The sequence below is a fragment of the Narcine bancroftii genome, chromosome 7, assembly GCF_036971445.1.
Source record: "Narcine bancroftii isolate sNarBan1 chromosome 7, sNarBan1.hap1, whole genome shotgun sequence".
In the NCBI taxonomy this organism is placed as follows: Eukaryota; Metazoa; Chordata; class Chondrichthyes; order Torpediniformes; family Narcinidae; genus Narcine; species Narcine bancroftii.
The window spans coordinates 175,445,845-175,472,908 of NC_091475.1; the positions used below are offsets into that span (position 1 = coordinate 175,445,845).

At 39.8% G+C, this 27,064-nt stretch overlaps 1 protein-coding gene across 6 annotated transcripts in view; it reads left to right on the forward strand.

The window, feature by feature from the left end:
• The window catches only part of sgcg (sarcoglycan, gamma), a 527,276-nt gene that overhangs the window by 403,649 nt on the left and 96,563 nt on the right, over positions 1–27,064 (forward strand). For all 6 annotated transcript variants that reach the window (XM_069891401.1, XM_069891398.1, XM_069891400.1 and 3 more), the window contains one exon: positions 11,399–11,518. In XM_069891401.1, the coding sequence (XP_069747502.1) occupies positions 11,399–11,518 (120 nt within the window). The remainder of the gene's footprint in view (positions 1–11,398; positions 11,519–27,064) is intronic.

Below are 27,064 nucleotides of genomic sequence, written 5' to 3' on the forward strand. Positions count from 1 at the left end.
ATGGTTTAGTTGGAGAAATTATTCCAAGATAGAGCTTTTCAAGGGAGATGAAGCACTTTACTGACTGTCTACTTAAAACTAGCAATAAAAGATGTCAGGGAGTTAAATAGCCACACCATTTGTTAATAGAAAAGATTTTTTATTCATGTTCTTGGAATGCACTTTATAGGTTATTCTCAAGCATTAGATTTCCATTTGAGGCACACATTTCCATTGTATAAGATATTCTAAGCACTTAATCACCCAGAATTGAACTTTAGTGCAAGTGACTCCATGAAAAGGAACACATAGTTCATATGAACATGGTCATATATTAATTTTTTTCATTGTAAATTGCACTTGACCACAACATCTGCAGACTTTCTTGTATAATTATAAAGTTGAATAATTTTTGACAAACATGCTGGAGAAATTCAGCAGGTCATTACAGCATCCATAGGGTGTGAAGGATATGTTTCAGGCCTGGGACCTTCATTAGGGATAAGCAAAGGCAAGCAGATGCGTGAATAACAAGGTGGGTAAGGGGGGAGGAGACGAGGAGGGAGGAAAGGGCAGGGGGGAAGAGTACAAGCTAACAGGTAGTTCACAGGTGGTACAAATGTGAGAGGAGAAGAGAAGTGGAAGGGGAAAAACCAAACGGCATTAATATTGACCTCCATTTTCTGTTAACCCACTCCCCAAATCTCTCTTTTCCTGTCCCTCTGTCTCCTCCTCCCCACCCCTTCTCCTATCATAGAGCTTCCCTCCCCTCCTATCTCCTATCATTTCTCAGCTCTTTTCTCTATCCTCCCACCTACATCCATCTATGACCTCTTACCTGTTAGCCTGAGCTCCTCTTCCTGCCCATTTTCCCCCCTCCGATGCACGATCAATTGCACAAAGACTGAAGTTACCAAAACTGAAGGCTTTTATTTGCAAGAAATGGACAGCATCCCTGTGTTGGTCACTCGCACTGACCCAGACTCGAACTGGGGGCAGGCTTGTGGCATGACAGCCTTTATGGGGAAGAAAGGGAAGGAGTCTCGAGCCCCCAGATTTTTATTCAGACGTTTACCTGTTTTTGCTTATACTGGATGAAGTATTTTTTTAAAAATTATGAAGAATATAGATGAGAATTTGAATCACAAAGACAAATCTGATAAATGGCATTAGTTCAGAAGCTGCGTGGGCTGTTGGCCTGAATCTATATAACTCTATGACAATACCGATCTAAGGGCCACTATACTATCATTAGGTTGGGCCTTGAGTGACATTTAATAACATGATTTTAGTTAAGGCCAATGACAGTCAAATGTAACTTTATAATGTTTTTTTATTGGCATTCGTTTCAAGAGGAGTCGAAAATGAGCGGGAATGTGATGTTGAGGCTTTATAAGGCATTGGTAGGACCTCACTTGGAGAATTATGAGCATTTTGGGGCTTCTCATTTAAGAAAGTATGTGCTGACATTGGAGAGGGTTCAAAGGAGGTTCACTGGGATGATTCCAGGAATGAAAGGGTTATCACATGAAGAGTGTTTGACAGCTCTCGGCCTCTATTCATTGGAATTTAGGAGAATGAAGGGGATCTCATTGATGATGGTGAACGGTGTGGAGTGAGTAGATGTAAAAAAAAAAGTTGTTTCCCATGGTGGGGAAGTCCAGGACAAGAGGACACAACTTTAGGATTGAAGGGAATCCACTTAGAACGATGTGTAGGAATTTCTTCAGCCAGAGGCCAGTTCATTAAGTGTTTTTAAGGCAGAGATTGATAGGTTCATGATTAGCCAGAGCATCAAAGGTTATGGGGAAAAGGTCGAGAAGTGAGGCTGAGTGGGAAAATGGATCAGCTCATGATTAAATGGTGGGGCAGATCTGATGGGCTGAATACCCTATTTCTGCTCCTAAGTCTTCTGGTCTTATGTGACTATATATATGGAGAGTGTGCTGAGGAGGTTTGCCAAAATGTTGCCTGGGAGGGAAAATTAATTTCACTCATGAGGAGAGTCTGGGTTTGATTTTCATGGAAAGGAGGAGATTGAGGAGGACCTGACTGAAGTATACAAAATTATGAGAGGTATGATTAGTTGTGGAGGTGTCAAACACAAAAGGAGATAGGTAAGGTGAGGAGAGGCTTTGCAGGGATCTGGGAAAGAGCTGGAATTTGCTGTGATAATTGCTCACAGCAGGGCAGAGTTTGGGCCATGTGTCTGTGCCTCAAACTTTCAATGGGGCACAAGGTGTCAGGCACAACTGAGATCTTACACAGTTTGAGGGGTTACCTTTAGATATGGCAGCAGTGCAAAGACCTTAGGCCAGGGCCAGGAATGAGGAGGGCCGTTAGTTTGGAAAGAAATCTAGGTCAAGGGTCAGATGCTGGCAACTGGAATGACTGAGTTCTATGATTGACAGTTGGAAGGTTATTTTCTTCTTTCTTCTTTTCTTTGGCTTGGCTTCGCAGATGAAGATTTATGGATGGGTAAATGTCCACGTCAGCTGCAGGCTCGTTTGTAGCTGACAAGTCCAATGCAGGACAGGCAGACGCGGTTGAGGGGAAAATTGGTTGGTTGGGGTTTGGTGTTGGGTTTTTCCTCCTTTGTCTTTTGTCAGTGAGGTGGGCTCTGCGGTCTTCTTCAAAAGAGGTTGCTGCCCGCCGAACTGTGAGGCGCCAAGATGCACGGTTTGAGGCGATATCAGCCCACTGGTGGTGGTCAATGTGGCAGGCACCAAGAGATTTCTTTAGGCAGTCCTTGTACCTCTTCTTTGGTGCACCTCTGTCATGGTGGCCAGTGGAGAGCTCGCCATATAACTCGATCTTGGGAAGGCGATGGTCCTCCATTCTGGAGACGTGACCTACCCAGCACAGTTGGATCTTCAGCAGCATGGATTCGATGCTGTCGGTCTCTGCCATCTCGAGTACTTCGATGTTAGGGATGAAGTCGCTCCAATGAATGTTGAGGATGGAGCGGAGACAACGCTGGTGGAAGCGTTCTAGGAGCCGTAGGTGATGCCGGTAGAGGACCCATGATTCGGAGCCGAACAGGAGTGTGGGTATGACAAAGGCTCTGTATATGCTAATCTTTGTGAGGTTTTTCAGTTGGTTGTTTTTCCAGACTCTTTTGTGTAGTCTTCCAAAGGTGCTATTTGCCTTAGCGAGTCTGTTGTCTATCTCATTGTCGATCCTTGCATCTGATGAAATGGTGCAGCCGAGATAGGTAAACTGGTTGACCGTTTTGAGTTTTATGTGCCCGATGGAGATGTGGGGGGGCTGGTAGTCATGCTGGGGAGCTGGCTGATGGAGGACCTCAGTTTACTTCAGGCTGACTTCCAGGCCAAACATTTTGGCAGTTTCCGCAAAACAGGAGTCAAGCGCTGAAGAGCTGGCTCTGAATGGGCAACTAAAGCGGCATCATCTGCAAAGAGTAGTTCACGGACAAGTTGCTCTTGTGTCTTGGTGTGAGCTTGCAGGCGCCTCAGATTGAAGAGACTGCCATCCGTGCAGTACCGGATGTAAACAGCGTCTTCATTGTTGAGGTCTTTCATGGCTTGGTTCAGCATCATGCTGAAGAAGATTGAAAAGAGGGTTGGTGCGAGAAAGCAGCCTTGCTTCACGCCATTGTTAATGGAGAAGGGTTCATAGAGCTCATTGCTGTATCTGACCCGACCTTGTTGGTTTTCGTGCAGTTGAATAACCATGTTAAGGAACTTTGGGGGGCATCCGAGGCGCTCTAGTATTTGCCAAAGCCCTTTCCTGCTCACGGAGTCGAAGGCTTTGGTGAGGTCAACAAAGGTGATGTAGAGTCCTTTGTTTTGTTCTCTGCACTTTACTTGGAGCTGTCTGAGGGCAAAGACCATGTCAGTAGTTCCTCTGTTTGCACGAAAGCTGCACTGTGATTCTGGGAGAACATTCTCGGCGACACTAGGTATTATTCTATTTAGGAGAATCCTAGCGAAGATTTTGCCTGCAATGGAGAGCAGCGTGATTCCCCTGTAGTTTGAACAGTCTGATTTCTCGCCTTTGTTTTATAGGGACATCTATACAGCACAAAAACATGCCTTTGGCCCACCATGTCCAAGCCAACCATCAAATAACTATCAAGTCTAATCCAATTACAACTTCTTGATGTGCGTCCATCCACACCTTGGCAATTCAAGTGCTCGCCCAGATAATTCTCATATGTTCTGAGAGCACTGAGCCAGCCCAGCCACTCAGGCTGATGGATGTCCAAGTCAGCCAGGTTTCCAAGTCCACACTTGTAACAGGAAATTTAGACATCTGCCTGTGGCTCTCAGAATGTCACAGGCACATGACATGATCCCCATCTAATGTGCGTAGCTGGCAATCAAAGCTCCTGACTGACACCACCAAAGAAATGTCCTTTTGCTTCTGAAAGGATTGATAAGCTTTGTTTTTTTTTAATTTTTTTTTAACTTTTCACACTATGAACCATATTAACCAAAATACACATAAACATTTCCCTCTTGAATATACACAGTGTCATTTTCTCCCCTTTTTCCCCCCTCCCTTCCCTCCCTCCTTCCCACCCCCCTGCAAACCCATTAAACATTCAACATATACAATACAATAAACCCATTAAACAATGTCATTACACAATGAAAATAAACAAGAAAATTGTGTCATCTACTTTTACATACTGGGTCAGTTCATTTCATCTTCTTCTCATTCTATCATTTTAGGGGGTGGAGGTCTGCAGTAGGCTCTCTCTGTTGTGTTCCATGTACGGTTCACAAATGTGTTCAAATAATGTGACTTTATTTTTTAAATTATATGGTTTTTTTTCCAATGAAATACATTTATTGATTTCCATGTACCATTGTTATACTCTCAGGGTCTCTTCTGATTTCCAAGTTGACATTATACATTTTTTTGCTACAGCTATGACTATCATAATAAATCTTTTTTGCGCTTCATCCAGTTTGAGGCCTAATTCTTTACTTCTTATATTACTTAGAAGAAAGATCTCTGGATTTTTTGATATGTTGCTTTTTGTGATTTTATTTAATACCTGATTTAGATCTTCCCAAAACTTTTTCACTTTCTCACATGCCCAAATTGCATGTACTGTTGTTCCCGTTTCCTTCTAACAGCGAAAACATTTATCTGATACTGCTGGGTCCCATTTATTTAACTTTTGGGGCGTGATATATAGCCTGTGTAACCAATTATATTGTATCATGTGTAACCTCGTGTTTATTATATTCATAGTTCCGGAGCATAGCTTTTCCCATATTTCATTTTTTATCTTTATGTTTAGATCTTGTTCCCACTTTTGTTTGTTATTTCATCATTTTCTTTCTCTTGCAGCTTGATGTACATGTTTGTTATAAATCTTTTAATTATCATTGTGTCTGTAATCACATATTCAAAGCTGCTTCCTTCTGGTAATCTCAGTCTGCTTCCCAGTTCGTCCTTTAAGTAGGTTTTCAGTTGGTGGTATGCAAACATTGTACCGTGAGTTATTCCATATTTGTACTTCATTTGTTCAAATGATAATAAATTATTTCCCAAAAACAATTTTCTATTCTTATGATCCCTTTTCTCTCCCATTCTCTAAAGGAAAGGTTATCTATTGTGAAAGGGATTAGTTGATTTTGCATCAATAATAATTTTGGTAGTTGGTAATTTGTTTTTTTTCCTTTCTACATGAACTTCTATATTGCACCAGTTTTTCATCCCACTTATAAAGTATATGTTCTGGTACCTTCTTCCCTATTTTATCTAGCTCTATCCTGGTCCAAACTGGTTTTTCCCTTGTTTGATAAAAATCTGATAGATATCTTAATTGTGCTGCTCTATAATAATTCTTAAAGTTTGGTAGCTGCAAACTACCTTGTTTGTACCATTCTGTTAATTTATCTAGCGCTATCCTCGGTTTCCCCCCTTTCCATAAGAATTGCCTTATTATTTTCTTTAGCTCATTGAAGAATTTCTCTGTTAAGGGAATTGGTAACGATTTAAATAGGTATTGTATCCTTGGGAAGATATTCATTTTAATGCAATTTACCCTTCCTATCAGTGTTAGTGGTAAATCTTTCCAATGTTCTAAGTCATCTTGTAGTTTCTTCATTAATGACTGATAATTTAATTTGTATAGATGGCCTAGATTATTATCTAGTCTAATACCTAGGTATCGGATTGCTTGTGTTTGCCATTTAAATGGTAATTTTTTTTAAACTTTGTGAAATCCACATTATTCATTGGCATCACTTCACTTTTATTTGCATTGATCTTGTACCCTGATATTTCTCCATATTTCCTGTCTTTGGTATTAATGTAATTATTGCTGTTTTACATGAATCTGGCATGTTTTGTGTTTCTTCTATCTGGTTCATTACTTCCAGGAGTGGAGGAATTAGTAACTCTTTAAATGTTTTATAGAATTCTTTTGGGAGTCCGTCCTCCCCAGGCATTTTATTGTTCGGTAGCTTTTTTAATATATCTTGTATTTCCTCTATTTCAAATGGTTTTATCAATTTGTTTTGCTCCTCTTCTTGCAATTTCGGTAGTTCAATTTTAGCTAGAAACTCATCTATTTTGTCTTCTTTCCCTTCGTTCTCAGTTCGGTATAATTGCTCGTAGAATTCCTTGAAGTTTTCATTGATCTCTGTTGGGTTATATGTAATTTGTTTGTCCTTTTTCCTTGATGCCAATACCGTTCTTTTAGCTTATTCTGTTTTAAGCTGCCAAACCAATATTTTGTGTGTTTTTTTTCTCCTAGCTCGTAATACTTCTGCTTTATTTTCATTATATTCTTCTCCACCTCATACGTTTGTAGTGTTTGGTAGTTATTTTTTTGTCCGCCAATTCTCTTCTTTTTGTTGTACCTTCCTTTGTTGCTAGTTCTTTTTCTGTACTTACTATCTCCCTTTCCAGCTGTTCTATTTCCCAATTGTTGTCCTTTTTCATCTTAGTTACATAACTTATTATCTGCCCTCTGATGAAGGCTTTCATTGCATCCCATAATATAAATCCCATAATATAAATTATTTTAATTTGGCGCTCAATAAATTCTCTAAAATCCTGTCTTTTAAGTAGCATGGAGTTTAATCTCCATCTATATGTTCTTGGTGGGATGTCTTCAGTTCTATTCCTAATAACCGAGGTGAGTGATCAGATAACAATCTAGCTTTATATTCCGTTTTCCTAACTCTCCCTTGGATATGGGCTGACAATCCTTGAATATGTTTTATGACTACTCGAATAATATGAGTATTCCTTCTCCTTTGCGTGTTGTCTCCTCCATATATCCAAAAGTTGCATTTCCTGCATTGATTTAACCATAAATTTTGCTACTTTGACCTTTCTGCTAGTCTTTTGTCCAGTTTTATTCATCTTTGAATCCAAATTAAGGTTAAAGTCCCCTCCTATTAATATATTCCCCTGCGTATCTACAATCTTCAAAAAAATATCTTGCATAAACTTTTGATCCTCTTCATTAGGTGCATATATATTGACCAAATTCCAGAGTTCTGAATATATGTGACATTTTAACATTATGTATCTCCCTGCTGGATCTATTATTTCCTCCTCTATTTTGATTGGTACATTTTTATTGATTAATATAGCTTCTCCTCTGCCTTTTGAGTTATAAGATGCTGCCATTACGTGCCCTACCCAGTCTCTCCTTAATTTATTGTGTTCCACTTCAGTTAGATGCATTTCATGCATAAATGCTTTATCTATTATTTCTTTTTTCAGTAAATTTAATAGCCTCTTCCTGTTGATTTGGTTATGTATTCCATTAATATTTATAGTCATATAGTTCAGCATGGCCATCTCGTACTTTGTTTACATCTCATTTCCGCTTCCTCACCACCACCTTTTCCCTTTTCCCCATTTCCATTTCACATTTTTCTTTTTTTGAACGCACTGAATGACAACACTTCTAAAACATAAAATATTTCAACCATTCCCACATCTAAAATTCCCTTAACCCCAAGTGTCCCCCCCCCTCTCTGAGTTTCCCCTTGTTCCTTGCCGGGCAACCACAACTCCCCTCTCCATTTGAACTGCGAACCCGTTCACAAGTGTCAACTGATTTTGCAGTGACTGTTATTCTCTCCCACCCAACCCCCTCCAGAAAAGACTTTTATCTTCACATTACAACAAAGCTGCCCCTCTTTTCTTCTTTTTCTTTTTTATTTATATTTTTAACCCCTCATCTTTTTTCCCACTTCTCCCTTACTTCCCTTTTCTTCCCTCCTTTAGTTCTTACTTATACATTATTTTTTCTTCTTTATATGTAGTTTGTCATCGTTCTTTGTTCTTGTTCCATCTCTTAATCTCTCTTTCTGTCTTCCAGGTGTTATGCAAATTCTCGTGCTTTCTCCGGATCCGAGAACAGTCTGTTTTGCTGCCCCGGGATAACTATTTTAAGCACCGCTGAATATCTTAACATAAATTTATAGCCTTTCTTCCATAGGATCGATTTTGCTGCGTTAAACTCCTTCCTCTTCTTTAGGAGCTCAAAACTTGTGTCTTGGTAGAAAAAAAAATTTTGACCTTTGTACTCCAGTCGTTTTTTGTCTTCTCTAATTTTATTAATTGCCTTCTCCAATATATTTTCTCTTGTGTATCTACTAAAGCGGATCTTGGTTTTTGTTGTGACTGGTTTCGGGGCTAATGTTCTGTGTGCCCTTTCTATTTCCATTCCATCCTGCATTTCTGGCATTCCCAGGACTTTTGGGATCTATTCTTTTATAAATTTTTTCATATCTTTGCCTTCTTCATCTTCCTTAAGACCCACTATCTTTATATTGTTTTGCCTACTATAGTTTTCCATTATATCCATCTTCTGAGCTAACAACTCCTGTGTTTATTTAACTTTTTTGTCACTTTCTTCCAATTTTCTTTTTAAGTCGTTCACTTCCATTTCTACCACTATTACACGTTCTTCCACATTTTCTAATCCTTTCCCTACATCTGTTATGACCAGCTGTATTTTACTCACTTTTTCTTCTGTACTTTTCATTTTTCTTTTCATTTCACTAAATTCTAGTGTCAACCATTCTTTTAATGCTTTCATTTGTTCTTGAAAAAATTTTATCAATGTACTGTCCATTCATTTTACCTCCTATTCCTCTGTGCAGAGCTTGGTGTTCTCCTTCTTCTGCGTCTGCTCTTGGGTTTGTGTCTTCTATTTTGCTTCCTTGATTCTGTGTCTCTTCTAACTTTCTTATTGAGCTGCTTGTCTCAGTTTGTTGGGTATTTTATTTTTCCATTGTTTCTTGATGTTGGTCCACTTCTTCTGGGCTGGTTATCTGTTGTGTCTCTTGCTTCCTTTTTTCTTTCTCACCCCTCTCGTTCCCGTTGTTTTCTTTTTCTTCCAGCTGGGAGCCCTGCTGTCGGGTCTCTCTCAGCTGTTTGTACTGTGGAGTTTCACTCCACAGCTGATCTCCCCTCCCGTCAGTGTTCTCCTTGTCATGCGCAATTGCGCACCCGTTTGGCTCCGTGAGCCATTTTTGCAGTCCTGCGGTAGTGGGTCACGACCCTGTGGGGTCTCCACTAACCTCGGGGAGCGGGTTCCTCTTTCCACGACGGGTCCCTGCTTTTTGGTGCAGGTAAGGCTTTCACTTTTTTCTTCCCGTTGTATTTGGCTTTTCTTTCTTAGGTGCCATTTTCTCCACACCTTTATTTTTTTATTTGTTGTGATTTGTGTGTCTGGGGCTTTGCTTTTTCTTCACTTTTTTCCTTCTTTTCTGGAGAGGGCTGGTATTCTCCTACTGGCCACTACTCCATCACATGACTCCTCTCCAAGGATTGATACATTTTAGAAGCAAGGTACAACCTTTGCTTCCCCTTGATATTTTGCATGCCCTGAAATAATATCCTCTGTGAATATGAGGATCGGCTGCATAAATTAGTTGATTTTAAACATAAAAGTGACTTTGCTCGAACACATTTAGTAGAAGCCGTTGCTGCCACATTCAAATAAATCTCCTGCTCCATAGAAGGTGATGTTATGAGGAAGGGATATTAGATGGAGTGAATGAGAATAATGTCTAATAAAAAACCAAATTTCTCCAAACATGAACAGCCTGCAGCTCTATTTCAAATGGGTTACTTTAATTTTACTGCATCTCAGGAATTCAGGTCTGCACAAATGAGTTCAAGCCAACACTGACTGCAGGTTAGCAGTCGCACGCTGCTTACTCAATTCATCCTGGTCTCATCAACAAATACATTAATATGAAGAAGAGAATTCAATGTTCTAACCCCGCCCCCCCCCCCCCACCCCCAACCTTTATTAACATGCCAATTACTTGACAGAAGGGCTGAGATGTCAACATTTTCCTCTCTACTAATGCTTTTGCTGTTTCCAAAACAGCCTGAGGGACAGGGGTGATGATTTTTCTGGGCTGTCCAAAATCAATGTGGACATTTAGGAAGTCAGGCCTACATCTAACTATCCTCAATTTAAAATATGGACTCCCAATACCTTAAGCCAGCAGGTACCGCTGACTAAATGAAAGCCACACATCAGTCTGGCAGAGATAATTATCAATGAACATTTTGGAGTGGCCATTCTACATTTCTGAGACATTGGAATTGTAGAAGGTGGCTGTAAATTTCACACAGCTTCTTTAAATAAATGTAATATTTTGATAAGCTTCCTTGCTGATCTAATTTTCCAAAGATCAACAAATTTCTGTTTCTATTCAACTTGTATTTTATCTTCAATAATTTGTGAAGTAAAAGCGCTTTTTGGCTGAGTAAAACTGAGTTGCAACTCATTTCACGACTTTATTCCCAAAAAGTTCTTTCTACTTCATTCTTGAAATTGGTGGTGTTTTGTTCATTTATTTTGAAAATCTTAGAAACAAAAAGAGAATAGAAACATTTCAAATCATCTGCCTTGGCTGCCATTGTGAATGTTTCAAGATACATCAAAGACATTGTGTGTGCTTACATTAAGGACACCTCGCACCACCGTGATTTTTTGTCCCTCGCATCACCACGCATTTTAGGACTACCCGAACTGTTTCTACTGAGCGATGGGTGATGCAGGGCGATGCGAGGTGACCAGGAAGTCCGATGAGCAATTGAAAACCGCGGGTGAAAAATCGCGACTTCCGGTGAGTCACCCGCGGCGTTTCCACTGCGAGGTCGTCCCTTGCATCACCCCGCATCGACCACCTCAAAAGTAGGACACCGAAGCACCTCGAATCGCCGCACATCGGCCACAACCGGATGTGTTTACAGTGCGGCCAGATTCGAGGTGTCACCGCGCTTCACCTCGCATTACCTTGCATCACCACGCTTTTCCCGGCTCAGTAGAAACATCCCCATTGTTGAAGCACTCCTGTACAGCAATTTTGTATCAATTTTTTTCTGCCTTAGGAATCTACAATTGATTCAATTTTCATTTATTTTGATGCTGTTCATCTTTTGATTCAAGGACCCAGCACACTGCAAGCCCATGGAAAACACTTTGAAGTCCATTCAAACACAGGCAGAATGCTGTTTTCTGCAGCCGAGGAAGAGGTGGTGATTGGTGCCGATCGACTTCGAGTCACAGGTATTGAATATTGTCATCTGCACAAAGCAAGAAGACAGGTAAAAGTCATGCATGTTGTCAATAAATGCTGAATTCCTTACCTCATGAATTATGGACACTAAACCATACCAAAGAGTAGGGAAATCTATACGTGGTAGTTAACAAACGTAGAGTAAACTCAGATGAAGCCTAATGACAACGTTCATTGCTAACTGCACGCAAATAATGATTCTTTAACTGAAGACGCTCAGCTGGTTACATATCCTATATAAATCAGTAAACCTCTTAGGAAGGAATCACATTTTATCCCCATTGTGGGCTTCTAACAATTTGGCCGCCTCCTAAGGGTTGAAGCAAAATTTACTTGCCAATTCCCATGTGTACGATTTTGATCAGGGATCACTAAGTGAGGTGACTGCTGTGTTTTGTCTAAGTTTGACATTCAAAATAAAAGCTGCAGGAAAAGTTGATGAATGATGTCCCTGGTCTGGATGTAGGGGCTTTGGAAAGTATACAGAGAGATTTACCAGGATACTGCCTGAATTGGAGGGTATGAGCTATAAGGAAAAGTGGGAAAAGTTGTTTTCTCTGAAGAGTCAGAGACTGAGAAGCAACATGCTGGAACTTGATAAAATGGTGAAAGGCCCATAAAGGATAGACATCAGAATCTTTTTCCCTAACCTTTAGAATGTCAAGCACTAGAGGACATGGATTTGAGGTGAACAGGAGCCAGTGTAAATATGTGCAGAACCAATTGATTTTTTACTCCGATTGTGGTGGGAGTCTGGAATGGGCTGCTAGGGGTTGTGGTTGAAACAAGAGTAGCATCTAAGAGGCTTCTGGATAAGTTCACAAATATGCATGGAGTGGAGGGATGTGGATGAGGTACTGACAGGAAAGATTTAGATTTATTTGGCACCATGTTCAATACCGACACTGTGGGCTGAATGGCCTATTCCTGTGCTGTACTGTTGTATGTTATATATTTATTTTTATGAAAGGTATATTTCCCCTATTGATTTTTGTACAATCTGTATTGGTCTAGCATGATGAAGCTTTAGCAAATACTGTATAGGAATTAAAAGACCTTCCATTGTTAATTTGTCTGTCTCACCTTAATATACTTTGGACTGAAGCTGCACAGGGAGTTGTGTTTTTAAAATTTTGTAGTTTTTGGGATAATCTGATCAACAAAGAGCACAGATCTAATTCTAAATATCCACATGAGATGGAAATGAGTTGGACAGGGTTAAAATAGGAGCAATAATGATGATAATGTCTTATTGTCATACACATTGTACAGTGTACATATGAACTGAAATTCTTGCTTGCTGCAGCCAAACATGTACTTGTAAAGAAGAACTCTCATAGTAAACTAAATGAATTAAAATCAAAATAGACAGATAATAAATATTCAAAGTAATCCACAGTACAAAAAAAAGTGACTTTCAATAGTCCCATTTTGTGCTGTCGGAGCTGTCTATGAATAGCATATCAAGAGTTGGAAAGGAAGTGTTCTTGAACCAAGGTGCCGGATTTTAGGCTTTTGCTCCTCTGCCGGAACATAACAGTTCTCTCAGAACTGTGATTATATCATATTCCTGCTGACAAATCTTTTAACCAGAATTTATTTTAAACTTGAGGCAGGGGCCATAAAGATATGTGATATTAAAATCTTATGCCTAGAACCTCATTTAATTAAATGTCATGTAGTTTGGCCAACAGTAAACCAGTGTAGGACCGGTAACTTAGCTCACTTGTAATTTTAACTGGATATTACTCAGATAGTAAAATTATAAATTTGTGACCTGGTTAAAAGGATGAATGTTTCTTTCATTGTTTGGTCAAGTCCTGAGACAAATAATTAGGATGGTGTATCAATCTTGTTGTCACGGACATTAACCACGGTTTGAGAAGTATTTGTACAAAGATATCAAGACTGGGTTGTATGGAAAGCTTAGATTGGAATTGAAGGTTGGATAATGTTATGACACCAGACAGAGAGTCTCCAGATCACCCAGACTTCTTAAATCTTCCAATTATGATGGTAATCTATGAATGGGCCCCACATTTTGTCAAATTGAAACTCTGTATCTTTATGGTTATATAGTTAATGTCGTATCTAAAGAGGACATAACGTCAAGTAACCACTGGGCACGAGGAGGTGGAGAGTCATCTTTCCATTTCATTAAAATTGCTCGTCTAGCTATCAACGAGGTAAAAGCTAAAATTCTCTAATTCTCTCTTGGAATGAAATCAAGACTATATCCTCTTCTCGAGAGAAAAAAAAACAAACAAAGCAATGAAAGGGCATGGTTCTAATTTGATAATTCGAATCATTGATAAATTTTGAAAAATATCTTTCGAAATTAGGGCACTCCCAAAACCATTCATCTGAACGTTCAATGTCCAATTGAAGAGGAATGAGCTGATACCAAGCTGGCAAAGTTTGGCGATCAGTTTGGAGGGAATCACAGTATTGAATGTCGAACTAAAGTCAATGAACAGTATTCTGACGTAAGAATTGGAACTATACAAATGGGTCAGGGCAGAGTGCAGTGCAGTGGAGGTGGCATCCTCAGTCAACCTATTGGTGCGATGAGAAAATTGATGGGAGTCCAGAGTGGTGGGCAAACAGGATTTCAAATGTGATAGAACAAGTCTCTCAAAGCCCTTTGCAATGATGTGGTTGAGTGCATCTGGACGGAAGTTGTTCAGGCTCGTGACAGTGGAATGCTTCAGCACTGACATGATGGAGGCAATCTTGAAGCTTGTGGGGACAACTGCCTGGGCCAGGGACAGATTGAAAATGTCCGTAAAGACCCCAGCCAACTGCCCTGTGCAGACTCTGAACAAACGACCAGGTATACCATCTGGACCAGCTGCCTTCTGTACATTCAGCCTACTCAGGATGACGTAAACATTTGAGGTGGTAAGTGACCAGGTGGAAGATCCACTTTGAGGGTGACCTCCATGTTCCCGCAATCAAAATGAGCATAGAAAGAATTGAGCTCCTCAGGCAGGGAAGCACAGCTGGAAGGGGACAGAGTACTTGGTGATTTGAAGACTGTAATGATCTGTATGCTATGCTGGGGGTGGGGGGGGTCCGAGGTGTTGAAATGCTCTTTGATGTATGCGTGTTTAGCCTGAGATATTCCCCTCCTTATGTTGACCCTGGCTGAACTGTAAGTCTTGCTGTCCCCAACACACACACACACACACACACACACACACACACACACACACACACACACACACACACACACACACACACACACACACACAGAGTACTGAATGATCGTAATTTTACGGGTAAATTGGTAGGTGTCACATAATACACAAAGTGTTGGAGGAACTTAATAGGTCATGCAGCATCCATGCAAAGAAATAGACAGACCACATTTCAGGCTGCGGCTCTTCATTGGGAAGGTAGACGCCAAGTCTGCCCCAACAGTTTCATTGAAGTCTTTACAATCTAAATGCATAGGGTCTACACTAGTATTCTAGATTTTATATCATTTATTCTAGCTGCTGGATTCTCTTCCACTGCTTCTCAATACAAAATGATTGCTCTTTCTGTCTCACTGCATAGTTTAGCAAAAGCAGAATGTAACTCTTTTGGATAGAACTCAAGTCTACCCTCACAGTCTGAGCACTCATGTGTCCGTAAGGTTTTGCTTAGTCTTAGCTTGTGACTTGTTTTCTGTAACCTCTAGTGATTTCCTTGCTTTTACAAACTGCATCTCATTTAGTCCTGTTGACTTTAAGTCAAACCTCCCTGCTTCGTGCTGCATAACAAATATCACCCATTCTCCCCAGGGATAGGCTGGTTTCTCAGAACAATCTCTCTCGCACCTTTTGAGTCTGCAGTTCCAGAACAAGTCTGTCTCTAGACATTTCTTTCAGTGTAATTACATGAAACTTACAACCTTTGGTGAGCTTTCAAAATGTGGTTCTGTATTGATCACACAATTCACTTGCATCTTGCCTTCTCTTATTAAATTTATACTTTCTGAAGGGATATTTTTCCTCACAGTTGGCAGAATTCGTAACATTTTCTCAACACTAATCAATTATTTCCCCGTTCGTCCCAGTCCGTCCAAGTGAAATAAATTTCAAGTGCTTCTACTTCTATCATGCTAAAAAAAATATTGTGACCATAATTAGTTCTGTCTTCTGTTCCACTGATGCATCACAGTTCTGCCAAACTAACAAAAATCTCCTCCAGCATTCTGCAACATATACATCATGCATTTCAAGAGCTTGTGATTGTAATACACAGAACATTTAGAAGAATGGTGGTCACAGTTAAATTTTCCACAAAAAATTTTTAACGATATGACAAGTTCCAAGAAATTAATTAAATCCAGGTGAGAATTGCTTTAAACCAACATTCCAATCCATCACCACATGTGAATTATAAGCATAGTTGAAACTTTTTGCAAAAGAGGTCAACTTTTTTTCAACCAAAATAAAGTATCTGGGAGTAAGGAGGGGAGTCTGCTTTAGTGTTGCTGCTTTCACAAAGAGAGCCAAGAATGTAAATAAGTGAACCTACCCATACAACCAAATCCACAGACACAGAATCAGAATTAAAAACAGAAAATGCTGAAAATACTCCGGAATCCATGGAAAGAGAAAGAGTTAACATTTCAGCTCATTGATGAAGGGTCTTTGATCAGAAGTGTGAAATCTTTCCTTTCTGCAGAAGTTGCCTGACCTGCTGAAGGTCCATGATCTGCTTTGTTTTTATATTCTGTAATAGTGTTCAATGAGGACTTGTAATGGCTCCAGCTCAGGATTTCATTGCCAGGATGAATGGCAGTGGGCTTGGAATGGCAAGTTGGCAGGAATGCTAAACTCAGCAATCCGGGGTCATCAGGAACTCTGGGAGTGATATGCCTTGTGAAACCCTTTGTCTTCTCATCAGCCAAAATAAACATGCCAGTCTTTTGCTGGTCTTGCACATTCATTGACTAACAAAGTGATCCAGTCAAATTCCTTGGAAGCACAGAGCTTGATATTATCATTGCAGTTTGAGCAAATGTTCTATCACTAGACATCCAAGTTGTACTCAAATCTAATGAGATAACATGTATTTTCTTTGCATTTCATTTTAGCGCTAATAATTGATTTACTGATGTTAAATACCTTGACTAATTGTCTTCGATTTTTACCATCAATACTTTTAGCACTGTCCACTAACTTCAAACTGTTGCACTGTTCTGTGAAGCTAAATATGTCTGTGGCAATGGTTGAAAATTAAATGTTCATGCTTTGTAAGCCATTGTATCAAAATATTTTAAATCAGAGGATGTAAGAAGGGTAAATGATTATTTCACTGATGGATTGATTATCTAATAATTTGTTGAATATAAACAAGGAGTGCATGACTTGGTGTGGCAGGTAAAGATAAGCAATTAAATTTCTGAATAGCTAGATGGTCGGATTAAAGAGAGATTTTCCCCAAACACTGCATTGAATCAGATAGCATATAGGTGTCGACGTGCAGCTGCCTCAAAGTCCTCACTGTGTGGGGTTCGTGCATTCTCCTTGTGACCACATGGGTTTCCTCAGGTGCTTTGGTTTCCTCCCACATCCCAAAGTCATGCAGGTTGGTAAGGTGATCGGTCATTGTAAGTTGTTAAATCATCCTTGATGTGTAAAGGAGTGGCAGAATCTGGGGTGGGGGGGGGGGGTTTGATGAGAATGTGGGGAGAATGAGGTTAATATAGGATTAGCGTCAATGGTGATTGATGAATGGTGTAGACTCAGTACGTTAAATGCTGTGTTGATTCTATAATTTACAAGAGTGGTCTTATCAGCACCGTGGTAGATAGAAGTTGTTGTTTGATGGATGAAATTCTATTGCAGTTTGTAACTGTTGCCTTTGCAATGTTCAAACTGATCTCTGTCTGTAACTATAACTCTGCACTCTGTACAGTGTTCATGGTGCTGTACTATGTAGGGGTTAAATAGACAGACTGCATGCGAAATGAACTCTTTCACTGTATCCTGGTATACATGGCTTTAAAGAAAAGAAAGAAGGGGCCAGATTATGCTTATCAGCCCTGTCGTCTGCATTGGGGCCCAGGCCAATCCTGCAGCTGCTTGTATCCTCTGAGGTGTCCAGTCTGGACTTCATCCTCAAGATAAAGGGGATCACAGAGACAAACCGACGTCAGCCAGTGGAATGGAGATCCACCTAGCAATGCCATAACAGCCTTTAACATCGGGTCATGCTCCAAAATAGTTTAAATGGATTAAAACAGTATTTTAAAGGTATCACGTATCTTGGTCGGATGAGTTGCTGGATATCCAACACTCTTTCTACTCAACATTTGTGCTTAAGGTCTCAGGATCTTTTGGTTTTTCAAGTGGATGTGCAGCTATTTGCTTTTCTCCCTTGACCTTCTGTTCCAAGAATACTTTGAGCTTGTGGTTACCTAGTTCCTGGATCTCTTGGTCAGGATCATCAAACCAGACCCAGTGGTTTTTAGTGGAGATGCCAAGAGTCTCTTTGTGCCAGTGAATTATCATGGACTTTAGGGCAGCCCAGATATTATGGACAGTCCTTTGCTTCAGTATCAGAATCATCAGATTAGCTGGGATTGATTAGTTGAGGAGACATTCTCGTGAGTTCCTCAAGAGCTTTGAGATTAATTTTCTTGTGTCGGTAATATTCAGTTTGTGGGTTGTGGGAATTTGGATTTGCTGACTTTTGGCAGAGAATAGAAGACTAGCAAAATGCTGGGGGAGTGGAAAGTTGCAGTAGACTCTTGGAGGCTTGGAAGTGGTTAGGAGACAATGAGACACATGGAGACTTGGTTTTGGGAGCTTATAGGATGGGTGGAGTGTCGTTGGGTGGGCCAACAAACTATTGAAGGAGGAGTAAGGATAGGTTAATTGTTGGAGGCAGAAAGAAAATTGTCAAGAGTGTAGGAGGAGGGAGAAGAATTGCCCAACTGTACAAGAAGTTGGGAGAATTAGTAGACTCTGCTTCTGTTTTGTGGCCAGGTTGATTGAGATAGTGAAGCAGGTGAGGTGCTGGTCAATTCAGCAGATGGTGATACTTGTTATGGTGCAGATGACGCAGTCTTCCTCTCAATCTCCCACTCAGATGAAATCGGATTTTGGTTATCTTATATTGGTTCTAAATATTTAGTCAGGACTTGGACTGCATTTGGGACAGTTTTCTTCACTTCCATCTTACCACTCATGCTTTCCTGGAATTTTGCTTATGTGTAGGGTGAATGCTGGATAGCTCTGCATGAAGGGTGTCAAAGATCTTGTTGAGGTGGAGCTCAGGTGAAAAAGCAATAGAAGGTCCAAGGAATACTGTGTAGTACAGGTTGGACTTTAAAAGTCAAAATATTAAATCATGAAATTACAGGTATTCTTTATTTAGCTCTTCAGGGAGAAATCTGAACGAATGTATGGCCACTTTTGTTCAGAGGTCAGTGGGCCAATAGTGTTCTCGTTCCTTGTTATAGTGATTATCTTGAGGCCTGTGGGGTACCTGATGTGCATTGTGTTTGATCAAGTGCAACAGAATCATACCTGTTCCTCCCACCCTTCAAAACATTCGGGGGCTGTAGGTCAATTGGATGTAGTCAGATAGCAAGGGTTTCTGGGCCAAAACAACCTGTTAACATGCTGTATGTCTAAATTTAAAATTTAAGATGGGAGCAGGAGGAGCCCACCTGTGTTGGGTACCAGGTTCATTAAGATCTAGAAAAATAAATAAATCAACAACTGCTGACCAGGAAGATTAAATTTTATTCCATGTAGCCTTGGCTTTATTCCTTTGTCTCCACCTCGGGAAGGTGTACAGTAGATTGGCAAAGAGCAGGGCCAGAGCAGAGATGATGCAAACAAGAAAATGGAGGTAAATTCTGTGATCAAAGAGGCCAAGTTCACTGGACTGGACAGGTAGGAGCAAGGCAAACAGAGAGGAAAGACTGGCGGTTTAAATTTCATGTATTTTAATGCAAGAGGCTCAACAGGAAAGCCAGATAAAAGACCATAGATTGACTATGGGGACTCAGATATTTTGACCAAAGCAGAAACATGGCTAAGAGAAGGGCAAGTCCAGCAATTCAATTATTCAGGGTATAGATGTTACAGCCATTATAAAGGTTTGGATAAGAGAGGAGGGGAGTTTCCCTTTTTATGCAGGAATCCATTACTACTGTATTTCAAGAGGATATTGTTGGGAGATTGCCCAGTGAAGCTAGATGGAGAGAAGTTAGAAACAAGAAGGAAATTATCATTTTGATAGGGGCTGTTGTATAGCACCACCCCACCCACCCACCCCCACCATATCAACAGAAAGTAGACGAGCAGAAGCTGTAAGAATAATAGTAACATTTTAATTTCCCTAATATTAACAGGCATTCATAGTGAAAAGGACTTGGATGTGGTGCAATTTGCTATGAGTATACAAGAAATCAATTTATCAATAAATCAATATATTGAGGGTTTTACTAGAGAGGCACAATACTGGACCTCTTCTTTGGGAATGAGTTAAGGCAAGTGACTGAAATGACATTGGGGGAGTTCTTTGGGTCTCGTGACCATAGCTCCAATAAACAAAGTCAAGTTTACTGTCATCTGATTGCTAAATATAACCTGATAAAACAGCATTCTTCACTCCTCAGTGCAAAACACAAGCACACAACTAGACATAACACACATACAGACAAACAATGCATTTGTTTTAAAATAGTGAAGTAGAAAAAATGAGGCCAGACTGATTTTTGAGGTGTGTGTGGGAACTTGCTAATGTTGATTTGGGAGAAGGTGTTTGCAACTAAGTGGGTGGCTAAAAAGTGAGATACTTTTAAAGGAGACAGAGCAAGAGTTTAAGAACGGTATATCCTGTTAGGGCAAAGGATAAATTTGGTAAGTTTAGGAAACCCTGATTGACAAGGAATTGGGGCTTCAGTCAGGATATAAGAGACATTTGTCAGATTTGATCAGTCAGTGAGTGTAAGCGGTGTCAGACATTCATGGGACCAACAGGAGGACTTGAGATGGAGCTGGCAGGCAGGAAAAAGGAAGATGTCAACAGAATCTACAGGTATATTAGGAACAAAAGAGAGACCAGGGAGAGAATTGGTCCCATTAAAGATCAACATGGCTCTCTGTCTGGAGTCACAGGAGATGGGAGAGATTTTAGATGAATATTTCTCATCAGTCTTTACTGCAAGGAAGATTGTGGAATCTCAGGAATGAAAGCAAATGAGTTGTGAGGTCCTGGGACATACAAGTATCAGGAAGGAGGTGTTGGCAGCCTTGGAGCACATTAAGGTGGATAAATCCATAGACCCTGATCGAATATATTCTCAAACCTTGTAGGAATCGTGGGAAGTAATTTCAGAGTCTCTTATAGAAGTATTTACATCATCTTTGGCCTTGGGTGTAGTGCAATGGATAAATATTGGGAGGAATTTGGTAAGATTACAGTAGGCTACATTCAGGAAAATTGCAAAAACTATGGAGAATGCTATGCACATTTCACAAGTAGGTGCTAATTGAAATGACCATGCAATGAATAGACCATTGTCTTGGATTACAGGCTGGCTGGTTGAATACTACAAGGCAATCACTCAAAGGTCAATGAGAAGTTTTGATTATCTAAGACAACAGATGGGAGCAGAAGGATAACTCCTGTTGTTTGCAGAAGGTGGGGGTTTTTGCAAGTGAGAGAGTGAAATGAGCTTCATGACAGTTGGAGGGGGGGGAGAGAGAGAGAATGAGAATTAATGCATGTATGTATGTGTTTGGAGTGAAGAAGAGGATTGATGAGGGCAGGCCATTGGACATTGTATATAAGGTCTTAACAAGGGCTTAGAGAAGGTCCCACATGGTAGGTTAGTTTGGAAGGTTAGATCACATGGGATTCAAGGGGAGCTAGCCAATTTGAATTGAAACTGGCTTAATGGAAATGGACTGAGGCGAATAGTGGAAGGATTTTTTTTCCTGATTGGAGGCATCTGATCAATGGTGTGCCACAGGGGTTGATACTGGGTCCACAGTCATTTGTTATCCATATTAACAATTTGGATGGCAGAGAAGTTAACATGATTAGCTGATTTCAAGATGACGCCAAAATTGGTGGTGCAGTGGATAGTGAGGAAGGATATCGAAGTTTACAACAAGATGTAGATCACTTGATTAGGTAGGCCAAGGCATAGAAAATGGAATTTCCCAAGTGGCAAAGTCAAACCAGAATAGATGGCAGGGTCCTGGAGAGTGTTGTAGAACAGAGATCTGGGAGCAAAGGTGCATAGTTCCATTAAAATAGAGGATTGGTTAACCAATAGAAAGCAGAGAGTTGGGACACATAGGTGTTTCTTTGGTTGTCAATCAGTAGAGAGGTGAGTGTCACAGGGGTCAGTACTGGGCCTACAACTATTTGTTGATGATTTGGAAGAGGGGACCGAGTGTAGCGGATCAAAGTTTACTGATGACTCTGTATGAAAACACTAATTGTAAAGAGCGGCAGAGAAATATAGATATATTAATTGAATAGGCGTGGGTCTGGTTGACAGAGCATGTTGTTGGTAAATCCAAGATCATCTACTTTGGAAGAAAAAAATATCAGAATAGATTGCATCATGTGCAGAGGGACTTGGGAGTGTTTGTGCATGAATAGCCCAAGGTTGATTTGCAGGTGCAACACACAATCAAGATGCCAAATCAAATGTTGACCTTCATTGCTGGAGGGATTGAATTTAAAAGCAGAGAGGCTCCACTGCAACTGGTCATGGTACTGGTAAGGCCGCACCTGCCTAATTTGAACAGTCTGGTCACCTTAATTGAGAAATATATCCTGGTGCAGAGGAGGCTCACCAGGTTGATTCCAGAGATGAGGGTGTTAGCCTGTGAGGAGAGATTGACTCTCCTGGAACTCAACTTGCTGGAATTCAAAAGAATGAAAGGGATCTTATAGAAACAAATAAGGTTATTAAAGGAATTGATAAGATGAAGGCAGGAAAATTGTTTATACTGGTAGGTAAGACCAGAACTAGGGGATCTAGCCTCAAGATACTGGGGAGTAGATTCAGAATGGAGTTGAGGAGGAATTGCTTTTCCCAAAGAGTCAGGAATTGAAGGAATTATCTGCCCAAGATGCTGTCTCATTGAATATACATAAGACACAGTTAGATTGATTTTTGTATTGCAGGGAAAACAGCAGGAAGGTGGAGCTGGCCACACTCAGATCAGCCATGATCTTATTAAATGGCAGAGCAGGCTCGATGGGTCAGGTGGCCTACTTCTGCTTCTATTTGCTATATTTATGTGACTCAGCTAGATAGAGTGGTGAAGAAGGCATTTTGGCAAACTTGCCTTCATTAGGCAGGGTTCTGATTACAAAAGTTGGGTCAGCATGAAACAACTAAACAAAATAAACTGTCTCCAGTTCTGGTCACCCTGCTATGGGAAGGATAACAATAAGATGGTAGGACGTACATAGAGGGATGTTGCTAGGACTGGAGAGCTTGAGTTATAGAGATAGTTCAGATAGGTTGCGTCTTTATTTCCTAAAATATAGGAAGCTGAGGGATGATTTGTCGAGGCTTAAAAGATCATAAAGGTTACAAATAAAGTGAATTCATAGTCTTTTCCTCAGGGTAGACAATTCTAGAATTAGAGGACATAGGCTTAAGATGAGAGAGGAGAACATTAAGAACTTGAGGGGCAACTTTTTCACTCAGATGGTGGTCTGTATCTGGAACAAGCTGCCAGAAGAAGCTATGGAAACAGGTACGATTAGTGTTTAAAAAGACGTCTGGACAGATAAATTGTTAAGAAGTGCTGAGAAGGCTATGGATCAAGTTCAGGATGTTACAAGATCAAACCAGCAACTACAAAGAAGGCACAGGGGTAAAGATGAACAATTACTTTATTAACAAAAAAAATTCACCTTCAAACTTTAATTCAAAATCCCCCCTTTTTATAACAATGCCCACTGGTTACTATGCAAATTTCTATAACAATGTAAAACTAATAAATTCCCCAGACTAAATATAACACATGTAACTAAAGTCTAAGTTATATTTCCAACCAGCCCACAGAAAAACTTAGACACAAATCACACAAGACTCACAAAACTTTGATCTTAACTGAAGCAAAGATCAATAACAAAATTCAGTTTGTTTGGTAAACTGAAGCCAAAAGATCTTTGAGAGAGAGAGCACAAAATTTGAAGTTGTCTTGTGTTGCTTGCAGAGAGAGAAACAACTGGCTTGGTCCGGATCCTTCTGACTGCCTTCAGAATGTTCATCCTTTTTGAAATCCAAACATTCTAAACTGTTCTCCAGACCATGACTCATGCTCTGGGCCTCCTTCCACTTCACAGCACCACCCAGTTGTGGTTTATTGTCCAAGTCAAGATTTTTTTTCATTTTCTGCACATGCTCAGTCCGTCTCCCACGCTCTCAGCAGTCCACCTTCACCTTGGCTCTCTAAGGCAAACTGTCACTTTTTAACATAAAACCACACAACACAACCACAGAACTCTGTAATAAGGAAAATTGGATGAGCAAAGAATGCCATCTTGGTCAGCATAGGCAAGTTGAGTTGTGACCCTATAATGAACAAAGGTTGTTCAGCTATTTAATTGATCATTTAGCCTCTGATATCTCTTTCAAACAGCTATACAAATTAGCCCCACTTTATTCTGAAGCCCTGCAAATGTATTCCTTTTAGTGCTTACTCATTCTTTTTAGAAAGTTACAATTGAATCTATTCCATCACCCCTTCAGGCAATCTTGTCTAAACCACGTTTGAAAAATCAAATTTCCTCTTTTGCTATTATCTTAAAAAATCTGGTTAATATATGGTAGTCGACTGAAGATCAAAGAATGTATGTTTATCTAGCACTTTTAAATAACCTCCAGTCAATCCAAAATGCAATTAAGGGATTTTGAAGTGTGATTATTGTTATAATACAGAATAGACATGTAACTGTGACAGTGAATCAAAACAAGACTTGCATACCAATTAGTTTTGCAAGAATAGAGAAAATGCTCAAGAGAATCAAAGTTGATTTAAGGCAGGAGAAGATAATATAGCTTTAGAAGTTGCGAACTGAGGGATGAGGCATAATTCATGAATTTCCCATTGGTAACACTTCCGATCTTTGGTTCCTTTGACTACAATAGATATGAGTACAACACATCTTGTAAAATAATTGAAAATTCAATTTCACCTGGTTTGAACCTGCCCCTTCTCCCCACCCCACACCCCACCCCCATCACCTCACTTTTAATTCCAGTTTAAATAGCAATGGAATTCAGTGGATCATTATAATTTAGCAGGGTTAGAGGTATCAAAATTTCCTACAAAACAATAGCATAGCAGTGGCATGGTTAGCGCAACAATGTTACAGCACCAGAGATTGTGACCAGGGTTCGAATCCCGCGCTGTCTGTAATGAGTTTATATGTTCTTCCCGTGCCTGCGTGGGTTTTCCCTGGATGCTCCAGTCTCTTCCCACTGTTCAAAACATACCTAATTTTACTCCTGTGACCTTTGGACAGATATTCTACACCTCTACAAGCCTGCTTTTGTGCCCATCTTCTATTCATTTTAAATATCCTTGGTACTTGGGGTTGTAGCTCATTTTGGTGGCATGGACCCTGTTACTGTGCTGATTGTCTAAATTTAAATTGAGTTCTTGCTACTCAGCTCAAATTTAGGTGGGCCAATATCAGAAAGAAAGTCAGCTCACTGCTCTACTTTTATAAACAAATGGTCTCATCTTTTGCTTCAAAATGCAAAAACTCACATGTCTGAATTAACCGCCGTTTGCCATTCCTTTTTTTGAATATTTTTTTTCCATACATGTAGTAGTTATTATAGTAATACAGATATCAATAAACAAATTAAAATTACATACATGATGGGTTTTTTTACCCCACCCCAAAAACCCCTCCCTCCTAATCAACCCGCTGAGTAAAAAAAAATTAAGTAATATAATACGACATTATATGTATGAAAAGAAAGAAAAAAGGAGTAAAAGAAAGTCTTTGGATTGAGGAGAAAGATGTCATCTGGCACATATCTCCAGATCTTTCATAAACACTCAGAGAAGAATCTCACAGGCATAGAAATGTCATCATTACAAATTTGTTCAAAGTATTTGGGTATATTGGCACCAAATTTATAAACACATAAGGTATTTATTCCTCAAATTATAGGTAATTTTTTTCTGAAGGAATACAACTTGAAGTTCTGTATGCCACCTTGGCATAGCCAGTGATAGATCAGATTTCTATGTGATGGCAATACATTTCCTCACTACTGCTAACACTAATTTAAGAAATTCCAATTGGTAGATTGATCATTTTAGTTTAGGTCTTGTACCTTCAATATTTCCTAATAAAAACAAATCAGGACTTTGCAAAAATACAATTCCTGTAACCTGTTCCAAAAAAATTATGTAAATCTGCTCAAAAGGGCCTTACTTTAGGACAAGACCACATTGAATGTATAAAAGATCCTACATCTTCACCACACCTAAAACATTGATCTGATAAATCTGGTTTCCATCTGTTCAACTTCTGTGGTGTATTCCTTGACCAACTTTCCCAGTTCTTCTCGATCCTGTTGTAATGTTAGATAACCAAATCGCCTTTCAGAAGTTAGGGCAAGGGCTTCTGAAATGTTTCGATATTGAAGGATATCCTTTTGGAAAGAAAGCTTTGGAGTTCCTTTTGAGGGAAGTAGTTCTTGTGACAGAGAACAGGCATCCTACATCTCTTCCTTTGAGTGCTATGAGTCAATGCCTCGTGAAGAGGAGTTTTAAGCACTCCAAGTGCCAAGGATATTTAAAATGAATAGAAGATGGGCACAAAAGCAGACTTGTAGAGGTGTAGAATATCTGTACAAAGGTCACAGGAGGAGAATTAGGAGATTTATGGAAGATGAGAAAAGTGTTTCTGCGTTAAGAAAGTGCCAGGGTTTTGGGATGGGGCCTTAATTCTGACCCTATATGGAAGATGAAAATTGGTCATTCACATTGGTGTCCGCTCTTTACTTGATCCAGAGTTTTTGAAGGACTTTATGGGCTCTCTTCAAATTCATTCAAAGGACTCAGCAAAATTGTCAAATCTAAATCTTTGGAATGGCCAATCATTATAAATGCCCATACGGAGGCTCTCTCCTTGGGCTGTGCATCATCCACGACGTATGTTTCTCCATTTTACCCTTGATTTCATCTTTGATTGATAATCTTAGATTTCAGACTAAGTGTTGCATATATAATGTTGGTGGAAATGAGGAGGTTAGAGTGAACATTCAGAATTGTGAGGTATTTTTGTTCCTTCTTTTCTTTGTACTGAGTTGTGTTTTTTTTTGCTTTTACATATGTTGGCATTCACTGAAGTATCTTCAAAGCCCCTCACTGAGTACTGATGAAACACTGTGGAAAAGGCAAGTTGTGAACAAACAGAATTTAAAATAAAACTGATAGGATAAGTATTTAATGCTGGAATGTGTCATATTTTCAGGGGAAAAGTATTCAAGTAAAATTCTCCTAATTCCCAATATTTAACTG